This window comes from Acanthaster planci, linkage group LG03 (assembly GCF_054643075.1).
Source record: "Acanthaster planci isolate LZ-2023a linkage group LG03, COTS_SCS, whole genome shotgun sequence".
In the NCBI taxonomy this organism is placed as follows: Eukaryota; Metazoa; Echinodermata; class Asteroidea; order Valvatida; family Acanthasteridae; genus Acanthaster; species Acanthaster planci.
The window spans coordinates 16,151,201-16,165,772 of NC_141779.1; the positions used below are offsets into that span (position 1 = coordinate 16,151,201).

General features: G+C 41.6%; 1 protein-coding gene across 25 annotated transcripts in view; it reads left to right on the plus strand.

The window, feature by feature from the left end:
- LOC110973023 (CUGBP Elav-like family member 2) overlaps positions 1 to 14,572 on the plus strand; it is a 96,530-nt gene that overhangs the window by 66,271 nt on the left and 15,687 nt on the right. For 11 of the 25 annotated variants that reach the window (XM_087135079.1, XM_087135077.1, XM_087135082.1 and 8 more), the window contains 7 exons: positions 161 to 236; positions 1,809 to 1,913; positions 3,495 to 3,578; positions 6,398 to 6,622; positions 9,512 to 9,577; positions 10,125 to 10,187; positions 13,031 to 13,096. In XM_087135079.1, coding sequence (XP_086991205.1) covers positions 161 to 236; positions 1,809 to 1,913; positions 3,495 to 3,578; positions 6,398 to 6,622; positions 9,512 to 9,577; positions 10,125 to 10,187; positions 13,031 to 13,096 — 685 coding nt within the window. The remainder of the gene's footprint in view (positions 1 to 160; positions 237 to 1,808; positions 1,914 to 3,494; positions 3,579 to 6,397; positions 6,623 to 9,511; positions 9,578 to 10,124; positions 10,188 to 13,030; positions 13,097 to 14,572) is intronic. The other 14 variants (XM_087135083.1, XM_022223396.2, XM_087135091.1 and 11 more) reach the window with 10 other exon arrangements.

Consider the following 14,572-nt stretch of genomic DNA (forward strand, 5'->3'; position numbering starts at 1 on the left):
GTGTGTGACTGCAAGCCTTTTGAGAAATTTCTGAGTTTCTTTAAAAGGATTATCAGTGGCAGTTTGAGTTGTACATCAGCTCTGCTCTCAAAATGAATCGGCTCTCTCTCTCTTTTTTTTAATGGCTGTTTTCTTTCTGATAATTTCTTCACTCGTGCAGATGTTGGTGAACCTTATGCAACACGCATCTCAAACTGGTAACTTCGGAGCACTTAGCGGTATGCAGCAGTTAGCAAGTGAGTTAAAAAAACATACCAATTGGAGTATTTATATGCTGAAGTCGCTGTGTGTTTTCAGTGGTCTGCTAGGGAAAAAAATACACATGTACAACACCTGACAAGCTGAATCATAATGTGGAAATTCACACAAGACATTTATTTGGCAAAGTGAGGGTTCATTCCATTGGAGTTTTGTCCCTTGTGGGAAACCATTGACCAGTCTCAGATGAACAGAGCATTGCCTCATTTGGTTTTAAAGTGCTTTTTTTTTCATTTTGGAAATTTAATGGAACTTGCATGAAGTGTTTTTGACTGATATCTGCAATTTGCAAGATGAGAGTACTGAGTGAAGGGTGTATTGACACAAAGTATTACTTCATTCAGTTATATTGCAGTACACTAAGGCCAAAAAAAAACTCCGTCTCTGGTCAGACCAAAGTTCCAGAATTGATGCGGCGATGTGTTTTTTTTGGGGGGGGTGGCTGTTTAAGACTGGCAATGGACACAAATAATCATATTTGATCAAAGAGCAAAGGCTAGTCATGCCCTCATGCCGCCATTGTTGCTGATCAGCTGGCTGCAACTTTGTACCCTGCCCAAGATCTACTGTTTGTGTTCGACATCAACATTACGCAGTTGTAACGGATCTATCACCAGCTTCGAGCTACCCACGAATTATTCTGGTTCCTTGAACAAATTGCCCTTTGGACTTGTGGCCAAGAATCAGTCTACTCATGAACATTCAGGCGGTGCGGAAATAGAGGGCACTGTTTTGAAAATTTTGACCCAAAAAAATGGAAAAAAAAATTTGACACGTTCAAAATGGACACACGCTCTAACCAGAGACCAACTTTTTCGGGGGGGGGCCTAATCAAAACTAACGTGTTCCTTGTGTAAGTGTACATGTATAGAGGGATATTTCACATTAGCGCCGTCTGCGCATATCCGCATCGAAACCGAGGCTCTCTGTGTTGAACTTCGTCACGCGCGCCTGCGGAGGCGACACAGTATATGTAGTACCCACTTCGTAAGTGTGACACCACTTCAGTTTAAACCACGCCCTCTGCACATGCAGATACACGACCATGGCAGGCATGTTAGTTCGCGGTAAACTGCCATTACTTTTTCTTTTGATTTTACGTGTCGACTCTTCCACAAAAATTTGCGGCCTGAAAAGTCTGAATTTAACACACCTTTATGTATTTTGTGTCTTGACTCCTTACTTTCAATCATCTGATCGTATTAAGAATTGGAGCTGACACATACAGCCTCGTTTTCAAACGCGGCAGTGCGCAGATCGATGCTAAAAGCGTCGTATTGGGACCCCTCTAGTGGCAATTCACAAGATCAGTGAACTGAATGAAGGTAATACTTGTATATTGAGACAATTTGCGCATGTACACGTACTTATTCATTGCAGTAGATATTGCAGCACACTGCTAGACGCTGCGAGGTATTTAAATACTGGTTCATTTTTCTGAGTTTCATTGGCAGGAGATACGATGACAGTTTCAAAGTGAACCCGGAAAAGAATGGAAGATTTCATCATTGGTCTGTTTTGGTTTTTTTTTTTTCCCCCCCTCGCTGCAGCACTGGCCAGCCAGAACACAGCTGGAGCAAATGTCGCTGCAGCGGCGGCAGCGGCCGCTGCGGCCGCCGCTGCCAACCAGTCATTACAGGGAATGGGTAACACAGGTGAGTAGGAGGGGAAAAATATTGCCCCACACTCTACCAGATGCCGCCCACGAGAGCAACATGTTGAGGCATGATGTGACGAAGTACTATCAAACTTGATCCCGAGGGGAAATTTAGAGTGAAAGCAGTATTGAAAGAGGAAGTTTGAAAGGTCATGGATTCTGTCTCCGTCTCTCTCTGTTGGAATATTACATTATGTCCTTTCCCTAGCACAAAAGACCCCCCCCCAGTTTTTGGATGCATTTTATTGGACATCTTTCCACATCAGCAGAAAACAGAACGGAACATTCAGTTCCGCAAAACTGTGAAGAGTGGAGCAATTTTTGGACAGGCCTCACCAGCTTCTTTTTTCTTCCATGAAAGTTTTTTGACAACCTCTCAGAGATCATCTTTAAACAGTGACGTGAGATCTTAGATCAAACTATTTCCGACCTTGGCATTTACAAAAAGCAATTTAAACCGCAGACGTGGACGTCATCACAGTTGACCCAAGGGTGGTTTGTCTATACATTGGAAGTGTTTCTGTTCCTGTCAACAAGCTTGCTTCATGAGATGTAGCTCTTTTTATTGGGTTCATTTTTAGTTTTTTCTAAGTACTTGATAGACTCTTCAGAAGTGAATAGTACTAAATTCTCTCAAGCTTTTGGCTTTTAGGGGTAGAATGGTTGGTCTGAAATGTTTTTGTTGTCGTTCTTACATGTTTACTGGTCTGCAAAAGTGTGACTTTTTGTGTAATTTTTTTTGTTTGTGTCGTGTTGTTTTTTGTGAATGCACGATTACAAACAAATGTAACATATTTTCTCTCCACCCTTGCTTGTGCTTTGACAAAATTTATGTTGAAAAGTTTTCCCTTCTTTCCCGAGGCACGAATGGGATTGCATTGTAACTGTCGGTAATCTTGTCAAGTCTGTTCTTTTTCGTTGTCTTTTTTTTCTCTTCTCTAAACCTATTCAGAAGGTTCCCAGTAAAGATGTGCGACTCAACTTGAAGCGTTTTCTGAACGCAGGCAAACCTCTGATTGTTTGTCCGAATGGTTTTTAGTCCTGCAGACTAGTCTTCTCTGTGTTGTTGACTTTCCATGTTGATTGCTGTTGGAAAGAGAAAGGGGAAAAGGCTGTTTGTTGTCTTGTGAAGTTGTGATATTAGTTTTGTTGTTTTGACGTATGTTTGTTGACCAATTCGAAAACCTCTGAAAAGTATGCAAGCCATAAGAATAAGAACCCATTTCTTTTTCTCTGTCAGATTTACTGATCCAACTGATACGTTTAATTTTTTTTTTCAAACAACTGTCAAGGTTCATTAAGAGCTACTTCCAATAAGCTTTGGAAAATGTTTCACAAGAAGTGAGTTATTCTGTAAGAATTTATACATTAACTAGAAATGTATCACTTTTTAGAAGATTGAAGGTAACATTCTGGTAGTATGGAAAATCCTGCAGAAAGAAACTTGTGAAGGTTTCACGCAACATTGCCACATTGTATTATGCAGAAGGGACCCCAGCCATTAACTGTACAGACGGAGTGTGTTTTTTACTTGTCTCCTTTTATGCATTGCCTCATTTGAATGATTTGTATTCTCCAGTCAATCAGGCCCTTTTGGAAGAACCATTGTATTCATTCAAGGACCAATCAGAGCATTCTTTGGCAGGCGGTACCCTGTACAAGAGTGAGTTTTTTTTGTTTTTTTTTACAGTTGCTTCGGTGACTTCTCTTGTTACCACCTGTTTTAACCTCCCAATGAGTATTAATATTTCTGTACACAGTGGTGGAGTGTGGGTTACTTGGAAGGGCAAGGTTTACACGCCTATATTGGGATCATCATTGCAGTGGTTTTTTTTGTGTCTCATTAACTGTTTTCCATTTTGTGTTCCAGCCTTTTCCCCTCTCTCACTTTCTCAGTTTCCCAGGGGCATTTCCCACCATTTTGTGTGCACTCTCCTGGTCGTCTTTCATTTAAATGAACACAGTAAAGCCCTGTATGTGCAGTTTTTTGTTTAAGTTTGTACCTGTCTGCTAAAAAAAAATGGGATGACTGTTTTATTCGTTATTCGGATTATGTGTTTACATGTTCTTTGTTTCCTTGTGTTCGTGTATGAGTTTATCATAAAACAAGTCATGGTTTACATCATTACAGAAACAAATTTCAGAAATGAAATTCATGTCCACTTTTGGGTTTAAGAGTTTACATAGCCAGCATGCAATGTAAAGCTTATCGGAAAAATACCTAATACATTAACATTAACGTGATTTGTAAATTAATGCAAACAATCATTTCTGATACTTGCAGATCACTATCAGCCCATTAAGAAAAATACCATTAGTTTCAATGAAAGTTGTCACTTAAAAGCTTCCAATCTAAATTACAAAGCTTGAACCAAAAAAAACCCTGCTGCGTGAGAAATTTATTATGGATGTATTTGCCCGGTCCGGCTCTTCCGGACATGAAATGTAACACATGCACACAAGAGGGGGGACATTGACAAGCCAAATGTCGTCATTTGGCAAGTTCCAGCACTGACTATAGTCAGCTATGGTTTGACTAACATTGCCCGAATGATGGATCGTTTGGCGCATCTAGCCGACCATTTGGAATTGAGCCCGAGAGCATGGTCCCTGCCGCTAGTTGTCGGTAGACAATACAGTTCGACAGTATGGAGGGAACCATTTCACATGAAAATAACTTCAGGAGGTGTCATTTGACCACGTACACCACAAGATTTGTAGCCTGTTCCAAAATGTGACGATTAGATTTTTAAAATAGTTCAATAGAGCCTTTTGAATGAGGCTGAATGGGACTTCCGCAAGGTTAAAAAGCAGTTGACCAGTGGTCAACCTATACATGCAATTTACTCCTCTCAAACTTGCCCTATTGGTGTTTCAAGTGTCAACACACCACCACAGATGCACCTGCAGATGCGTGCTTAAATCTCAAGAAATGCAGTGCAGCTGCAGATCTGAGAATCATTAGAAGGCAGTCTGGGCAACCTTCACCAGGCACTGCCCACTGGGTGTGTCTGCGTATTTGCTCAAAATTCTTGCATTTCTCTCTTTCTTTGCCTGTGATAAGTCGCACAGTGCTTCTGTCAGGTCAGGTCAGTCAAACAAATCGTACACAACATGCAGAGTGTGTGCAGGCGTGGCACACATTGTGCGGACCTCTGCACAAGAGAAGTCCGCATGCGATGGCGTTGTGTGGACTCGCACACGTCCACACAACGTTTTGCCCTCTCTGAAAAACAGTTTCAGAGGCATTTTGGGGTCAGTGTTATCTGTGGCAAAATGAAGAGGAACAGTCCAGGAAATCGTCATCCAGCTCAAAAATCCAGCTCGAAGGAGTTATCCTAATTGGAGAAAACGGAGCATTTTCCTCAAGTTTCCTTAACCACGGGAAAACAAAGGAATGTCCACACTTTGTATGTAAAAACAGATAGTACTGGGTGGGCGGGTGTGTGTTATCTTGTTTTCGTGATGCATCAGTGGATAACAAAAGTTGTCTGTAACAAATTAGCATTTTGTGTTTGCATATACGAGTACACCCAAACAAGTCACAGATGCACACACATGCACGTGCATCTGAAGCACGAATCCACAACTCCGGTCACCTATTTTGCATTTGGACATGCACTGCAACAGGCACGGAACTTAACATTGCATATAATTATGTAACTGTCAGGAATCAGTTGACGTACAATGTGCAGTTTGTGTTGATGTGGTCATGTGTCATCTCGTTCGGTCTTATTGTCTGGTGCCTTTGTTATTCTAAAAGGGGTCTTGAGATTTTTCTGGGTTTTGAGGTTAACACGATTCATGTACATGTCGGTAAACATTGTGTGGTGCTGAAAGCCTCTTCATTGCAAGATGTGGGTGCTCTATTTCTGAAAACATTCCACGGTGGGCTTTTTAGTATGTTTCAATGTACCTGTGTGGATAGCAAAGCCATACAGTGTCACAATTTTTTATACTTGTATGTAGTTTGTTGTCGGTTGTTTTGAATGTATAGGGCAGGCTTCATGACTGAAACTAATGTTCTTGTTTGCAGATGAATAAAAAGCAGCGGTCGACAGGGGGGGACATGTTATTTATTATGAAATTCTACATGAGCAAAAATGTCCTGACATTTTTTCCATGCCGTCACACACTAGCCAAAGCATAGCGGCAAATGTTTGCAGCCGTTTTTTAATCAACCGCCGCCAAAGTGGCGTGCACTGTCATTGAACCCCAGTTCTTTTGTATTCGCAGCAGCTTGCCCCTTTGAGGCGGCATTTGCTATAATTGCAGGCCCATTGATCAAAGCTGCCTAAGGTGATTAGAATCCAGGGGACCTTCAATTCCGTCATTCCCTCTATGTTTTTTCTTTTTCATTTTTAAGCGGACTTGAAGAAAGAAAATTGTGATTTGATCAGGGACGTCGACCGCTGCTTTTTTGCCCCCTCTTCTTTGTGTTTGTTGTGCATGTCTCTCTGTTTTTGTTTTTGTTTGTTTCAGGTGCTGGTACCTCTGGCGCCAGCCGCTCAGGTAACAGTTCCTTTGGCAACCAAGGAGGAGCTGGTTCCTATGGCAACCAGAGCGGTAATGGTTCCTTTGGCAACCAGGGAGGCAATGATTCCTATGGCAACAACCAGCCCAGTGATAATGGCACCTTTAGCAACCAAGGGGCCAGCAGCAGTGGCCCCAGCTTTATGGGTGGTGGGCTGCAATCCGGAGCTCAAGGTTAACATCTTAAAGAACAAAACGAGAAAATCCATGAATTATGCATATACAGTGTCTCGTTTAAGTGCATCCAAAGACAACTGGTACCCTAATGTGTTTGCACTGATACCCAACTGGCTGCATCAATCAAACGTGCATTTTATTTACTTGATACAAACTGCGTGAGCTATGCTTCAGTGACATTTTTCTTTTGGTGATGGTAAATGAAGTGAAAGACAGGGAAAGAAAGCAAACATTGGACTACAGGAAACTGATAGTGCATGCTGCACATGCTCCCACTAAATATGGTTTTAAGTGGCAGTCGTTCATTAATAAGCAGAAGTTCTGTTGCAGCAAAAGGGATAGATGCCGTGGGCTGACATGTTAGGAAATTATCACAGTCTTTGGTCTTAACGCTCAACCGTTCCTGACATTCTCCCAAATGGAGCATCCTGTAAAATGGTGGCAGTGCTGAGAAGCAGTGAGTGTGGGTGATTTCATGGCTTCATATCCCATATCCCTACACTTCAACAGAGTGTGCTAGTTGACCCTAAAAAGCAAGAATTTTAAGAACAGAAGGAGGTGATAATGATGTCAGGGATTTGACCTTTAAAGCAGTCGTGCCCTTATAGATGTTATAGTGGCTAGAGGATCGGCACTTGTTACACAGACTTCCACTTGAAATTTGTTGATGAAGTCTTGAGACCAGCACGCTGTAGTATACGTGTAAATTTGAAGTGCCAAAATCATTTCTGGACTTGAGCCACGGCTTTTGCTTTTCATGAGTGTACGGAAAGTGAGATTTCCGTCCTTAAGCTGCCCCCACACGGATGCTCTTTTGGGAATTAAAAAAAATCAGTGTCGTGGTACCGGCCCCTGTGCAGTTGTCCTTGTGATGGTCTCATTTTCGCTCAACATGGGTCTTGTAGGTTTGTTCGATTTTCTGTCTTTCTGTCTGGACCCTTTGTCAGTCTGACTGTGTCTATTTGGGTGTCTCACTTGTGCCACAAGCATTAATAACAAGTGGTGTCCGCTATCATTCAAGGGTCAGAAAATCGAAAAGTTTCCTGACTCCTTTCTGCAGAAAAGGAGCGATTGTTATTACAGGGCTTTGTTCGATGTGAAGAGAACACTTCAAGAGACCTTGCACAATTTCTGAAAAATCTGATTGACATGCACTTACTGTCATGTTAAGACATCAGTTAAAAACTGATGCGTCAAATCTGCAAATCTTCCAAACAGTAGTTCTCCCGCCGACATCTCATTTTTGCATCTGTAGCACTGTTGTGATAGATTGATGCAAGTCAGGGTTAAAATTAACTTGTCACTGTCCAGTCCAGTGGTATTGTCCTCCAATTGTTTTTGGTACTGTGTTAAAACTTCGTCCAGTTCCTGTTTGCTCGTCTGTTCAATGCGTTTACTGGTTTGCCTTTTGGTCATACGTGTTAAAGTTCTGACCAGTAAATGTGGCCGAGTTTTACATTACTCTTCCGCTGAGCAATGCTTTAATGCCGTTCTGTGGTGTTCAGATCTGCGCTGGGTCATACATGCACTTCGTACTGTGAAGCTGCCCTTTTTTTTGTGTCTGTCCTGTCTGCCCGTGTCTCTTCCCCCGTCTGTGTACATGCATGTTGGTAGATGTGCAGTCCACTTTGCCATCATGTTGTCCCGTCTGTCTGTCTGCCCCCCTTTACCCCCGCTATCTTTGTTTTCAAGCTCTGTTCATCTCATTGGATTTTTTGGGGGGTGATGTCTGGCCTGACTCTCTCTTCAGCCTAGATATCCCTCTCTCGGGTTTTTCTTTTTTTGCCTGTCCATTAGTTATAGTCTGTTTGTATGTTACATCGTGTATTTTTTTTAGTGATAAAGTTCACCAGTGGCGGTCTTTTTCTTAATGTCATCTGCCCAAACCAGGAAAATTAATTTGTAACTGTCCTGTCCCTTGTCCAGTGAATGTGTCATTTTCTATTAATGGGTCAGACTACATGTACTGGCAAACCCCCCATCTTACTTTTCATGTTGGTGTTACTTCTCTTTGTCCCTCCAACCTGTAATCTGTGCGATACATCGTCTTTAGTCCTTGTCCTAGCAAAAACTTCCCGAGCCAGAAAAGAGGCAACCCCCTGCCAGCTCTTGGTTCCTCAGATCTTAAGTGTCACATGGGAGGGGCTAGGGGCAAAATCACTGCCCTTTTTTGGGGGGCATCACCTGTACTTAATTGAAACCACACCTATTAATTTTGTCATACAGCAGATAACTTGATTAGTACGCCACTGTTTGGAGACTGCCTTTTTCCTTACACTTTTCTTCATAATACCATCTCCTTTCTCTCCATTAGTTTACTCGTACTCTACCGTTCATTTTGTTTCTCTAATCTTGCATTGCATTCTAAACCTCACTTTGACTCGTTCTTGTACTTATCCATATTATTGATTTTTATTTCTGGCTGTCCTAAATTGTAAAAAGTGCTGTTTGTGCATAATAAAGAAGCAGCAGATTTTTTGAGAGCGAATTTTGGTGAGATGAATCAAGTTGCACATTTTTTTTATTTTTGGTACTAAATTATGTTAGAGATTTTGTTGGTGTTTGCTTTCAGACACGAATTGTCCAATCTTGCGTTGTTTTGTCATGGCAGTAGAATTTCATGAGATATCATTTCCAGTGCAAATTAATTGCACCATATCCGAACAAATTTTTAAATTTCCATCTGGTGCCCAGTCATACAAATCTCCATACTAAGAAATGGGTTCAAAAAAGTGTCTTACACTCAGCTGGCATCCTTGGGAAAAAAGTGCCTTTGTTCCATCACAGTAATGTATAATTTTCTCTAAAATATCCAAATGAAACTCCAAAGAAATTCCACCCATGCCGATAAAAGATTTCTTTCCACACCCAATCCCATTTTTACAGGCACTGGATCGAGCACGGCAAACTCTAGCAATCTGTCAGGACTTTTGGGCCTCCAAGCATTAAAAGGTTGCCATCCTAATCATGTCATTTGTTGTTGCTGTCGTGTTTCTTAATGCCTGAACTTGTGAATGATTTGCATGCATAATGGGTGTTTGTGTGATGAGTGGTGCTCGTAATGTTCCAGTTTGCCCTTTTTGGGTTCACATCCACTTCCAAGTGATTGTGTTGGCTTTTCACTCATAAATTTGTCATTTTATTCATTCATTTTTTTTTATTACAATTCAGTGGGTATATTTCTAAATGGCTTTTTTAAGAACCAAAGTTCTGTAAACACAAGCATATATACATGTACATGTATAGCAGTCTAATTTTTAATCACATTTTTAAGTACATGTATGCTTCTTGATCATTCATTACTGTTCATACTATTTTTTGTGATGAAGAATATTAGACTTGACAGCATTTGATTTTTAACGTTGACTTTTTGCCTTCGACTTTATGCTTCATTTTGCACTGGTACCCATACCAAACCCAGTTGCATGTCATTTGCACTCAATTGCATGTCATTTGCATTCATTTGCATGTCATTTGCATTCATTTGCATCTCTTTTAGGGGTGTACCCCTCCCCTACCGCTGTCACTGCTCGTACCGCTCTTCTCCACGATCCTCAGAAACGTAGGTTTGGTCGTGACCTTTTTTTTTCTCCGTCATTGCTGTGTGGCCATGTCTCATTGTCCATCTGTCAGCTTCCATATCATTTTAACATTTTGCCATTGTCATGTGTCCTGTGGAAAAAAAAAAAAAGGAACCTTGGTTGCTGTGATCTATCATCGGCAGAACATGGGTATCGACGTGTACCAGTTGTGAGACTGGTAAACGTCACTCTCACGCATTGCTTTCATCTGTGCCAAGTTGTGAGTGAGTTCGCCAGTTGTGTGATGTGGCTGCAGTGCCTGTATATTAATCCCAAGCATGGTATGGCCTGACTTTGCAAAGGTGATTAAGTGCACTCTGCGATAGTGGTTTGTCAGCTGTTCTTGATTTGTTTCATTTGATCGCAGGGTGGGAAAGTCGGCAAGTTATTGTTGCATATCACAATAAAATAACAGCAATATGTGTCAGCTAATCAAGAAATGGATTTTAAAACTTTTGGGAATTTAAGAACGTGTTCTTCATCAAATGGTAGGGCTTCAACATCTGGGTTTTTTCCATGATAAATATATCGTGTGTTTGTTGTTAATGAAGACTTTCCAGTAAAGTGGGTTTTTCCAGGGGGGGGACACTACGAAATTGAACGTAAATTTCATCCATGTCTTCAAACATTAGGCTTGCCACTGCTGTGTAGTGTCTTGTGCCTTTGTGACTTGTATGCATCTGTGGCTTTTCATGAGTTTGCTGAGGGGTTTTTGAAAGATCCTCCATGCAGAAGCTTCAGCTATAAAATTGAGAAAAAGGGGGGGCTGGGTCCTGCTTCAGCTAGGATAATGGCAGACACTGGACACGTGGGGGGGGGCTCTCAGCCCATCTTCGCTGAAACCTAGTCATTGAAATGTGACCGGCTCTAGAAAAATGGGTACTAAGTTGCCAGATGCAGGTTTTTGAGTTTTTGATATGGCTGGATTCTGTACATTCATCAAAAGCTACAAAAAGCTCTGCGTTCCAGAGATATGTAGACATATGTATATCCACATTTTTGGATACAATAAAAGCACTTTTTGAGAAAAAGCTCAGAAAGTGTAGCACTCGGAAGCACAATGCTATACAGGATGTCTTACTGAATGATCAATTTTTCATCGTATGCATCAGTATCCATGTTTGTAGTTACAAATCTAAAAATTTAAATATTATAGAAGCTATTAAAGGAAAAAAACCAAAAAATGACATTTTTGAAGAAATTTTGCCCTCTCCAAATGAAAGAGGCCATTACACGTGTTTTGGAATTGCGCGACTTAATACCCTTTTTTACAGAGCGGGTCACAAATGCAAGTCTCACTGCAGGCTTGGTATTAAAACCTTTACCCAGCCTTTCAGGTAGACTTTGCCAAGAACCATGAATCAAAAAGTGCAGTCCATTGACTTATTTCATTTGGGCTTATTAGTCGTAATGGATGGGCTGTTACAGAGGTCAGCCATTGCTTTGATTGCTGAAAGAAATGCGCCACAGTGTTATAGTGAATGCCAAATTACGGATGCAGTTTCACCTGTATTGCGCTTGCTGAGATTTGTGCTGGCAAATATAAACGGATTCTTTTCCTTGATTTCCTCATCAGCTATTCAGTTGGCACGTTGTGCAAAGTCTGTTGATCATGTGCAAGTCGCGTTGTTGATTGTGTTCGGTCATTGTGTGCATTGTGTTCCTGTGAATATCGTTGTGACACCAGGCCAACCAAATTCTTTTACCCCTGATTATGTATTTTTCCTGAAGAAACAGTGTCAAGTCATTTATTTGATTTATATCAGTATCTGTACATCCTTATAAAGTACTCTGTCCGGGAAGCATACAAATGATGTTCAACGTTAACGTGAACACAGAATACATAAGAGCAATTCCTCCTGGTGATTTTCATTGTAAAATAACTAGCTTTGGAAAGGGAAGGAAGGACGTGTAGTTTGGCAGAGTGTGTGTTTTCACACCAGTTTCTCAGTTGGAATCTACCTCAGCCCCTCACGTTATTCCTGTGATTGATAAGATTGTGCATTCCTCCACTGCCTCGTTAAATTTATCCTTGAATTTTTGGCACCTTCCACAGCGAGATACCGGTATGTGGCTTTGATCAGCGCCATATGTTCGCCGCTGTGAATATCCCTATCCTTTAATTGCATCGTCTCTTCAAAGTGTGGTAACTGTGGATGGTCTGGAGTTGTCCTGTACTAGAGGCAGTAGGAAACATGCACCGGACTTTGGCGCACACCTAAACCCCATCGCAGAACTGAAAATTCAATCTTTTTTTGGTTAGCCTTGACTTCCAAGCCTGACGTTTTGAACGTTGTGATATTGTTTTTAATTTTGAAGCAAATGCAAATGACTACATTGTCTCTACACTTACAGGACAACACTGTTTGCTTACTGTGCCCCTTTGCTGGGCAGTTGGTGAAATAACTGTACATGGAACTTTGGCAATTTCTGGCACAAAGTGACAGGAAGAATTCCTACCACTTTCATATGGCACAGTGGTCTCCTTCTTTCCCTCAGCAGTTTGTCGTGAACGAGAGTGCAGTGTAACCTGCTGAATTTACCAGATTCGTTATTTCAAGAGGCAACTTTGCAATTACCCAGGGTGTGAGTTTGCGCACCAGACATTCGAAATCAAGCCTGACCAGCATAAGTTTGACACCCAGCAAAACTAACCCGTCCCTAACTCGTGCGGAAGACTCGGCGGTCATTGAAAGGAGAAATGTAACACTCTGCATCCGCAGAGGTGGCATAAAAATCTCATTTTGTGTACTTGCAAAGTTGCTTGCGCACCGCTGTTTCTAATGAGACTTGTAGGACTCACACTCGGTCACTCTCCTCACAGGAGCTATGATGGGGAACACAGGGTCCTGTCTATCTGGGTCTGGCTTTGGACTCAGCGGAATGCCAGGTATATATGTGAATTGACTGTGGCCCTGCCACATGAGAGCAATACACAGGCAACTGGGCTTGAGCATCCATGTAACCTCCAGTGTTGTAGTCGAGTCCTTTTCCATGTCCCACAAAAATAACAAAATACAAGATGAAACAGGAGTCAAGTTTAAAAAACTGTGCAATATGTTTGCAGTAGTAACACTTTTGGTTGTGAAATTCAGTTCAAGAGTAAGAACTCGGACTAGATCTTAATATGTCCTTGCGTACATGTGCTTTTGTCATTTGTGAGTCCAAATACTTCTGTTCCTTCATATTAAACTAACTCGGCCAACAATGCATTGTTGCATTATACTTTGACCTGGATTTCAACTATGTCTCATTTATGTTTTCAGTTTACATCCAGAGATTCAGACTTGGAAAAGGACCAGACTGCGGCATTTAATTTAGTTTAGATATCGGAGGGGTTGGCACAAAATGTTAGAAAAAAAAATACCTTGCACTGCAGAAGTGTTCCTAGTATTTGCAGTCCCCTCCAGTTGCCGCCAAGTTGCCTGTGAAAATTGCCTCAAGTGACTTGGCCCAGTATGTGTGGGTGTAAATTGTGTCTTCTGCTCTGCATACGTGTACGTGAGCTGTGAGGAAACTGGAATTGTCTTGTCACATGTCGTTTCTGGCCCAACCTGGGAAGAATCAGGAACAGTCAGTCAGATTAAGCAGTTATTTCACTGCTATTGGCTGCAACAGTTTTTTTTTTGTTGTCTGAATGTGGCTTGAAAAGCTAGATGTCAAATTTGTAGTGACGGGTAGCAGTCACTGTAGCAAAAAAACAAGGCAATGGTTTTCTTTCCAAAGTCAAAAAGTTATTCCTTCAACCTGTTGCATCCCTGCTTTCATGATTTCCTCACTTTTCCTGCCTTGGGCCCTGTTTGTCACTTCAACCGTCTGCTTGCATCTTTATCATTCTTGGTGGTTTGAGGGTTTCGATTTTCGAATATTTACATGTACCTTCAAGCAAACTTGAATCCTTGATGCTGATTGGTCGAGTCTACATGTATATGGGACTCTCAATGTTCCACTAGTCCGGTGGGTAAGCATGTTGCATCTCTTGCTTGAAACGATGCAGAGGTCAACGGTCCACTGTGCCTTTAAGTGGCTTTTGTGTGTCAAGTTTGCTTGAAGATTGGCTTTCTCACTTGCATGCCGTGGAACAGGGAATAGTGTAGCACATCTGCAGCCCACGTTGCTCTGGAATGCAGGGAATGTGAAATGGAGATGGGTGTCACTATTCCGTTTCCTCTCGCTCTCTCAATAATATCATATTCACCACGTTAAACTGCATGTAGTCTGGTCTGTTTCATCAGCGCCTGCTGGCATTTTTGGTATAATAAAGATGAGGGCCTACACCAGCTAGTGTCTCTATGTAGATGAGTTTGTTTCTGCAATTCAATTGGGGACCCTGAACAATAGAGGACAATAAGGTCCCCGATTGACA